Raw genomic sequence first — 10,278 nt, forward strand, 5'->3', positions numbered from 1 at the left:
GCCAGCCCCGCCTCCCGTCCTCTGGGACCTCTTAGCCCCTCCCAGCTAGAAGCCCCCCCCCCTCCCCCCCCCTTTGGGTCCATTCTTCTCTGCAATCCAGACAGGCACCTACAATAATCAAAATAAAATGAAAAAAAAAACAAAACACAAAAGGGCACTCAGATGGGGGCAACCAGTGTACGGGGGCACGCCGATGGGGACTAATAGTTAATATTGACTAAGATCTAGGATCTGAGTCATGCAGCCAACATGAGATTCAGACCTCTTCTGGAAGAAAATTTAACTGACCGGACCTCCGTGAATTTTAATTCACTACCCCCTGTACTAGGCCAATGCCTAGGTGAAAGTTTGAGTCTGTGTGGAACAATTTCTGTTGATGTGATACTGAAACCTGCTGTAGAGAGCTTTTTGTTGAAGAAAAAAAAAAAGAAGTTGGAAGAAAAGCATTTACATGCAGTGGACTGAGCCTGTTAAACCTTTGAAGTGAAACCTCACTACATATACCTACAGATACATACATACACATGCACTCACATTTGTACATGGGAAAGCTGGTCGATTTGTGAAGCTAAAGGGAGGTTTAAGGGCTTCAAGAGAACTACCAAAATCAGGTACTTTTCAGAGTAGTATTTACAACCCAAAATGAAACCGCCAATGGCTATCATAATAGACCAACCTTCCTGGCAGGTTTGAAATATCTAATATTATATATTTCTTTAATATTAAAATGTCTACAAGTTGCAGCATGTGCAAAAAAACACCTTTTACTTTAGGAAATGGAGCTTCTACCTTATGGCATTTCATATATTTGCCCGATTACTTGTATTTTACCAGACATAAAATCCTAAACTCTAGTCGGCAGTTTTGCTTTCCTTCACAGATTACTGAAGAGTTTCACATTTCTTTTCCAAACTGTATATTGGTTATTTCATGGTGTAGTGTAAAAACAGCGGTTTTAGGAAGATTTTGGAGATTTATTGTAGGATTTTCACCAACTGAAAACAGGCATGAAAGCATAACATAGGTCAATACAAAGGCACCGCAGCACCCCCACAATGCAAACGGCATGCGTTAAAAAGGTACATGACCAAAATTTAGTGCACTGTGTGCAGTCAGCTCATTAAAAATGTATGGGCTGCCTTAAAGTGGCACTAAAATCAGGTGTTAAATCTTAAAAATGCATTCAAATACCTTAACAAAAATGTATCTTATTTGTGTATCATTCGGATGTAGATCCTCCAATCATCTCTGAATTGCCGACACTGTCCTTCCTTCTGGAGGGTGGCTACTTTTGTTCCCCATGGTCACTGTGTGTGTTGTAAAGTAGTCACCGCTCCAAGCTCATGTTTAGTTTCCCAATTTGTACTGAGATTGTAGCCCATCACGGGAGTGAGCTTGGAGCGGTGACTACTTTACAACACACACAGGGACCATGGGGAACAAAAGTACCCCCCCCCTCCAGAAGGAAGGACAGTGTCAGCACTAATTCAGAGATGATTGGAGGATCTACAGCCGAATGATAAACAAATAAGATACACTTCTGTTAATAGTTAGGGTACGTGAATGCATTTTAAGTTTAACTCCTGAGTTTAGTGTCACTTTAAGAAAGCTATCAGCAAATTGTGACAAAAGGGACAAATATGGATTGTTTGTTGGCTTAGAAGAATCCAACATCTTATATAAAAAGGTAACAAACAATCAACTCCAGCAATAAAAACAATGAGGCTCGTCATAGCTGAACTTGAACAAAGCGACGTTTGTCCATGAATTTTACAGTGGAGTTATATTTTCAGTGTTTAACATAAGAAAAAAGTCACAGTACAAGGGCAAGGCCTAAGCTAGATGTAGGATTTTAGTCATTCACTGACTCATGTATGAAAACAGATCTAAAGAACAAAATGCTCACCCATAGCAAGCAATGGCAATCCTTTTGTTCATTTGGACAGTCAAGGTTTGGAGTTTAACCAATGTTCTTAATTGGCTAACAAATTATTAAAGATTCATATCTAATAAGGGATGCACCGATACCAAGTACCATACTCGGTACAAGCACAGATTACTTTTTGAGCTCCAAGACTAGACTGGAGAAAAATTCAAAAGTTAGGAGGCAGCTGTCATTTGTAAGGAGCACACGGAGCTCCTGGGATTTGTACATCTCTGTTATATGTATGATTTTGTTTTTATAAACATATAAAGGGATGCACCGATACCAGTTTTACAAGTACAAGTACTGATACTTGTCCAAGTCCTCAAAGAGACAAGTACTGATACATTTTTGTTCATGGTCATGTGACAGTTTTTCTAAAACAATATCGACTTATAAATTTCAGGACAGTGGTGGAGCGCCAGAGCCAGGTCCCAGCTGCAACCCTGGTAGTTCAAGAAAATGCCAAGTATCGGCTCTGGTATCTGAACTGGTATTAGTGCATCCCTAATATCTAATAACTTAAGTTTTCCAAAAAAAGGTTATCACCTTAATAACCCCAATAAAGACGTTCCTTACTGACTGCTGGTTAACACGTCGCCCACCACTACCACAATCCAGGTGTGAAACTGAACGGAGTCTAATTTCCAAGCGGAATGTTGGTAAGTTTAGCACAATATTTTTTTTCCAATTATAGCTGGCCTATTTCTATATTATCAAGTCTCTAAATTAATCACAGACAAGTTTTATTGTGTGACTGAGCACAAGACTTGATCAGATATCTGTGTGATATAGTATTATTGGTAATACTACAATTGCATTCACTTTTAAAATATTTCTTATTCCATCACATTAAAAAAAAAAAGGAAAAAAATATAGAAAAGCCGAATTGAATTCCACCACTTGGGCAGCAGTTTAGAATTCCCATGCATTTCCCATACTATCCAGTGGGCCATTAAAAGCTAAGAGAAAATCTCTTGGGAAGAGCAAACATTAAAGAAAGGTATCCAGAAGGCAAACAACCCTCCTTATTTACAAGCCAGCTTGTGAGGACAAAGCTAGTCTAGTATTGTATTTGTCAAGACAAGTTGTTGGACTTAAATAGCTGCCTTTTAACAAAAAGGAGGTCTGGCATTGTTTGGTAGGTTCAGTGACAAAAGAAAACAGCTGGAAGAGAGTATCTCACATTAATTCAGTCCAGTGATAGACAGACATGCTGAATGAAACCGACCTGTGAACATATAATTACATCCATTAATTTGTAGAGATGTCTCATGACCCCATTTCTGTATATATGTATTACAGCGTCTATCCAGAAACCTATAAAAAGTGATCGATCCCAGAAAAATACAAAATAACTGCTTCCCATACAGCTTGCATTACACCCAATTTTTCTTAATGTTTGGACAGCCCCCAGATTTCCTGTCTGACCATTCTTAAATATAATTTAGATGGTATAGAAAATTAATTTGGGATATTAAATGGCATGTTTGTGCTCAGTCCATGTACACATGTATTGTAATACATGCATCAATTTGCATTCTGGTACCTATGACCATTCTTTTCATGTTAACTCCTTAATAAGCACCTGCAAACTGATCAACAGACCTATACACGTGCATTCACTGCGTGAATACGCATTAAGGCACATTAGAAACTAATAGGAGAGCCGCCAACGGAGATGTACAGTGCGTGTGTCCAAAGTGCTTTGTACAGATTTGGCTATCAGCTGTATGACGGGAACCAAGGCTGGTCCCGATGCATGACCTTTGTATCCATGGCTCAATTTACGTACAATCCCTGGAATTCTTTTATTGTGCCGTTGATTAGAAATCAGTTGTGTGACAAATGGCGTAACAGATTAGTACGTGTTGGTAAGATGTATATGGTCTCGTCACAACTGACAGAACGGTTACAGCAATTACATGTGTGACAACTGACAATTTACTCCAACGAGGAAGTGGTCTTATTTACCCCACTTTCCAAATCACCGATATGGTGGTATTTCTTTATTACTTTGTCACAACAATAGCGTCATACAGTAAAAGTGTCACCAACAGGAGCTACTTGAATTTTGTCACATGCGTCAGTACTAACAATTGAGTTGCCTCAGGGTTTTCAAGAATTTGGAACAAGGCTTCAAACTACATAAGCACCGCTGTGTCGCAAATGCATTATTGAATCTCCCCCACTATGCTTACCTATTAAAATGTCTGCTGCTTGTGTGGTGGTGTTTTTACTGGTTTCGGTCAATTCACTGTAGGTAAAGCTGCAGTTCTGTGCTAGAAAGTAAAAAAACAAACAAAACAAAAAGATCTCCATCTACAGCAACTCATATTTCAGGAATTTAGGATGGAAAAAAAAATGATTAAAGCTTCTTACTGTGCACCACTATGTAGGATATAGAAAGATGTTCTGTGATAGACTATTTATATGTAAACAGAACCAGACAGGAAGATGCAACTGTTCTAGGAAATAAACAGGGAGTCAGGTGGAGTGATCCAATTTCATACTAGGGCTCTATGGCGTTGCCAAATTACAATCTGGACAATCATTGATTCCCATTTTCTTAATATGCGTTATAAACAGAGGAGTCTGTTCTAAGAATAACGCAATCCAGGAATCCGGGCATGCACATTATGCAAACAGCCCTCCCCATATACCACAACACATTGCACACCTTATGCAGGGAAAAGAGGAATTGACAGAGCTCTATTTTGAGCTGAAGTTGCTTTTGCCATGCCAATTGATGTTCATTGATTTTAGCAAGATCTGTTATATTTTGGTGAATCAAACATTTGCCGTTTGCCTATAGTTGTGCAGTTGTGCACTTGTTTTTGCTGGAAATGTTTGAAAGGAAACTTTATGGATGGGTAAAGGTTTCCACTGAATGACTCCATCTTCCAAAAGTACATCTCTTGCTGCATCCCCCACAATGTGGTGCCTGCCCCAGAACGTCCACTGGTCCTGGGATGAGGGCAACACTGGACTGACACCTCATTAGGGAAGGTAACAGGCCTCCTGACTGATTCTCTTCCCATTATCAAACACTAAAATGAAAAATTGTAACCGGCTTTATACGAATAGATGTCAAATTTCGAACACTGTAGGCTGGTGGCTAAATTGTTACTGTAGCTTCCCACCCCTGTTTTACTTGTACTGCTTTACTCAACAGACACAAAATACGTACAATACTCTTAACATGCAAATCTAAAAAGAAAAGGATAAACACAGAGCGCCTATTAAACATTAGTAGCTAGACTTTGAAAATCAATGGTATGCAATCACCAAAGATGCAGTCATTTTGGAGTACCAAACCCATAGAGGAATATTGGCCATAACTTTGGAAAGCAGGTGCTATAAACCCGGATTCACGCTATAATCACCATAAAATGTAGTGTGTTTAACATGCTTGTTGCTGCTTTTGTGTGCAATGAGCAGCAAAATGCCTGTTAAAAAAACACTTGATAAGCACAGAATATTTATAATTTTACACTGCCATAGCCAGCCTAAAAAGGATCCGTCAGAAGGCTCTGAATGAACCAACCAGTCCCCCCGTCTCATGAGCCACATACTGGTTCCACAGCAGTGAAACTATACCTTTCATTGCACCAAAGCTGGCAGGGACTGCTTCAGTTGGAGCGTTTTCACAGTGTTTTAGCTTGATGACAGATAATTGCTGTAGTATCAAGGCAGATGTTTACTTTGGTCCCAGGAGTCCCAACTGGCTGCAGGATGGTTAAATTACCTTTTGAATTCACATTGATCATCCCATTACCACACATAGGTTGCATGTAACCTCAGCAGTTACTATCATTCTGAGAACAAGTTAGTCACTTTGTCAAACCAACCCACAGGTTCCATATATAAACTTTACATAACCTCCATACACACTCATATTCACATTCATAGTTTTTATACTTTTGTACATGAAAGTGGCAATCTACCCAAAACTAGCATTTTAGTTAAAGTGACACTAAACTCAGGAGTGAAATCTTAAAAATGCATTCAAGTACCTGAACTATTAACAAAAATGTATCTTGTTTGTGTATTACTCGGCTGTAGATCCTCCAATCATCTCTGAATTGGTGCTCACACTGTCCTTCCTTCTGGAGGGGGGCTACTTTTGTTCCCCATGGTCCCTGTGTGTGTTGTAAAGTAGTCACCACTCCGAGCTTGTTCATTTTATGGACTAAAACAGTTTACAAATTTGTATTGAAACTATAGTCTATTACAGGAGTGAACTATAGTCTATTACAGGAGTGAACTTGGATCGTTGACTACTTAACACACACAGAGACCATGGGGAACACAAGTAGCACCCCTCCAGAAGGAAGGACAATGCCAGTACCATTTCAGAGATGATTGGAGGATCTCCAGCCGAGTGATACACAAATAAAATACATTTATGTTAATAGTTAAAAGGTACTTGAATGCATTTTTAAGATTTAACTCCTGAATTTAGTGTCACTTTAAAGATTGATTTTGGTGCATTGAATCATCTGCTAGATTTTTGTATCTCCAGGAGAGACCAGCAACTGAACCCCCACAAAATTCCCAATTTCCCCCTTCCAAAAAGTGGCGACACACGTCTTGCCACTGTGGTCATAGAGAGTTAAAAAAAAAATGGTGATGGATGATTCAGACCACCATAATCTACCAAAACGTAATTATATCTGGGCATATTTTTACAAATTGTAAAGTATATCAGCCACCAAAACTGCATACATACTTCACATTGCAGGGAAGCGCCTCTGGGTGAAGCCACCGCAAACATTTTAGGCCCCATTCACACTGAGCGACATGAAAATCGTGCGATTTTGAGCGATATCGCGCAACTTGTTCCTATTGGGCTGTATGCAATCAGTAGCAATATCGCTCGAAATCGTTTGAAAAAAGGGTCATGTAGGAGCGACAAGCTACCAGCGACGATCTACAAGCGATATTGAGCGACGAGATGTGAACAGCTCCATTGAAATGGATTGGAGAAGCTACATAGAGCGATATCGCGTGGAAATTTTATCGCTGCAAAAATCGCTCGATAAATCGCTCAGTGTGAATGGGGCCTTATAGCAGGGTTAGACAAATCCCAGGTGCCAGGAAAAATCTAAAATTCACGACTTCTCAAATTGTACATTGACTCGTCCACCACTGTGCATACAAATGCACCCGAAGAACTGGAACCCCACTTAACTTGAACAACAACACATTAAATCTCTGTAAAAGTCGAACTGTAATAAAACTTTAAAAAAAAAAACATGCATGCACATGTTTAAAGGCCTTTAGTATCCAGACAATAGCTTGCTGGTTAAATAATGCTTTTTGGTGTTAGGAATATAAAAAAAAGGTAATAAAAATAGCCCATAAAACCAAAATGCTACAATAAAACAACCCAGAGATGGGTACAAGTCTACACAGGATTAGTTATGTCACAGCTTTTTTTTGTAACAGTTGTCCACAGGATAAAAACAAATTGAATATACAAAAGTAAAAAAACAACCCAATATCTTCTGAAAGATTCGAGGACCTCTCATATTGATGTTTCTTGCGTAGATAACTGTTGGGGTCTTTTTAATTTACCAGATCCCTATTGGAAACAAAAGAAAGTGGAGAGTTATTATTAAAAACAATAAATTGAATGTAAACTCAGGATTACTGCTCGTTCATACTAGAATTTGCTATGGGAAGCACTTCAATAGCTTTTAGTCTTTTTATTTTTTATGAACACATCAAAAAGACTAATTTTATGTTAATAATCTTATAAAATGTTACGAGCGCTGAGATATATAGATAGAGAGTCCGCATTTTGCGCTCCATAAGGCGCACCGGTTCCGTGACAGCTGAGACAGGTGGCACTGCATGTCCCGGGCGTCGGGCGATAGGGATTCGTTCCATAAGACGCACACACATTTTTGCCACCCTTTTGGGGGGAGGGGGACGACGACTGTCTTCTGGAGCGAAAAATACGGTGTGTGTATATGCAATTGTAATAATTTGTTTCGGAGCATATCTCGGTGTATGACATGGCAAGGTTTGCTTCCATGACATGCTTCCTGCTAATCCACTTCTCGCTGATGTCAGTCTGAATGGTAACAGACTTTACGCAATATCTAATGACGTGAAACACATACTACAGGCAGTCCCCGAGTTACATACATCCGACTCCTACTTACAAACGGAGGCTATTACTGTACAGCAGGGGTAGCTGTAATGCTGCCGCGCTAGTGCAGACGAGGAGTGCATGCCTTTTTGGATCTGGTTCATAGTACAGTTCGTACATTACAGGAAGTTGGCTCTTGTTAGACGTGCAGACAAGAGCTGCCCGCCTCTTCTTCCGGGGTCACTGTGACGTTTTTACTGCTGTCTGTATCCTCATTAGAAAGATTTAATCTCGCTTCCTGTCCTTGAGACAACAGGAAGTGAAAGGAAATCTACCCCTAGGAAGGGAAATTCACTCCTGTAAGAGTTATCATGGGAAAAAGGTGTCTCTGAAGCTTCATCACTAATCCTTGTTTCCACAATAACCCAAAATTTTCAAAATCCAATTGCCACAGGGACAGAAAGTGAGGTGAAATCTTCTGAACACACAGCAAAACAAACTTTACAGGGGGTTAACACTTCACTATGCTATCCAAAACAAAAAGATTTTTTTTTTTGGCAGGAGTTGCACTTAAAAAAAAAAAAAAAAAAAACAGAAACCCAGAGCTATTTTATTTAGTATCGCGGACATGGTGCCCTTCTATTCAATCAAGCGAGTTAAAATTTTAAGGATATCCATATACAAGAGGTTTTCTGGGGTTGCGCTTGAATCAGCCATGGAGCACAGGTAAACATGTTTCTAGCAAAGAAGGGAATGACTTCGTAATAGACCAACCTCTTTCCTGATTTTTCTTTCCTGGGAGTCATCAGAAAGTCTCAGTTTTGCCCGGGTGAAGTACACTGCAGGAGACTCTTGGGATACCTGTAGTTAGCAAATAACTGTTACAGAGCTACATATTGTCAATAGAATTCATTAAGACAAAAAAAAAAAAAAACCAGTGGTGAAAGATATTAAAACTGGAGCAGACAGAATCTGGAGCAGTTTCACATGGCAACCAATCAGCATCTCTCTTTATTTTGTTCAGTTAAGCTTTAAAAATGAAAGAGAAGCCGATTGGTTGCCAAGCAATACTGCTCCAGATTCTGTCTGCTCCAGTTTTGATAAATTCCCCTCGATGTCTGCAAACAAAGCAACAATGTCACTAAGATTATTCTTTTAGGGCCCATTCACACTGGTGTGATGCATTAATTGCACGGTTCCATGCAATTCACACACCATGCTGCGCAACACACCTACCATGCATAAACAGTGTGGGAGGTGCATTGTGTTGCCCTTCATTTGAATGACACCCCAAATGCACCTCCCATCCACAATGCAAACGATCACGTAGCAACTTGTGGTACCGCAATACCGTGCATTGTGCCAAAAAAGAAAACACCTATCGCATTGCACCAGTGTGAATGGGCCCTTTAATCTGAATAAGCAAGCACTAGGTAAGTGCCCTGGGAGCTCCAGAACCTAGGTATGCATAGTATGCAGGTAGCCCTATCCATATAGACACGTGCATTGCATTGTGCCTACTAACTTATGCAGATAAATGCACATTAAGGAATAGAGGGTATGACAGAGCTCTGAAGTTGGTTATTTGCATATGTGCATGGAGTTTTGGGTTTCAGGTGCGCTAATTTAAGGATCTTAGACAAAAAAGTTATTTGCATAATTTGACTGGCAAACCAGTCAAATTATGTGGAAGCACACCGTCAGTACTCTTGTGAAAACAAAATTAGATTTTTCAATACACTTTTGTTGAAGAAACCAGGGCAAATATTCTTGGTCCAATAGTAACTGCAGCCAATCAGCTTGTTTCATGATTTTTAATAATCTCTTTTAAAATGCTTCAGGGTAGAAAATATTATGCTACACATATCATTCAGTACAGCAATTGTTTTGATGAAAGAAGCTCTAAAGAGACTGAACCTTCCATTTACTGCAGTCAATAAATAATATTCTTCTGGAGAGGCGCTAAGAGGTCCAGCTGAAAAACTCAAATCACATTTGACCAAATATATATATAATTTCTCAAATGCCAAAAAAAACATAGTAAAAAATAAGTTATTTTTCTGTCCCCTAGTGTAGAGCTAAATGTCATGCATCCAATCCCCCTCTCCCCCCCCCCTCCTTTATTGGTAAACAATTGGTCGATTATTGATATGATCATTTAAATTACCTTTCTTTCAAAAAGAACACTAAGGACGAAAAAGAAAATATTTGGTCAAATGTGATTTGATTTTTTCAGCAGGACCTCTTAGCGCCT

At 39.4% G+C, this 10,278-nt stretch overlaps 1 protein-coding gene across 1 annotated transcript in view; it reads right to left on the reverse strand.

The window, feature by feature from the left end:
- ARHGAP19 (Rho GTPase activating protein 19) overlaps window positions 1-10,278 on the reverse strand; it is an 80,308-nt gene that overhangs the window by 39,495 nt on the left and 30,535 nt on the right. The window contains exon 11 of the mRNA XM_018565731.1: window positions 8,799-8,885. Coding sequence (XP_018421233.1) covers window positions 8,799-8,885 — 87 coding nt within the window. The remainder of the gene's footprint in view (window positions 1-8,798; window positions 8,886-10,278) is intronic.

The sequence above is a fragment of the Nanorana parkeri genome, unplaced genomic scaffold (assembly GCF_000935625.1).
Source record: "Nanorana parkeri isolate BGI_ZX_2015 unplaced genomic scaffold, ASM93562v1 scaffold881, whole genome shotgun sequence".
Lineage (NCBI taxonomy): Eukaryota > Metazoa > Chordata > Amphibia > Anura > Dicroglossidae > Nanorana > Nanorana parkeri.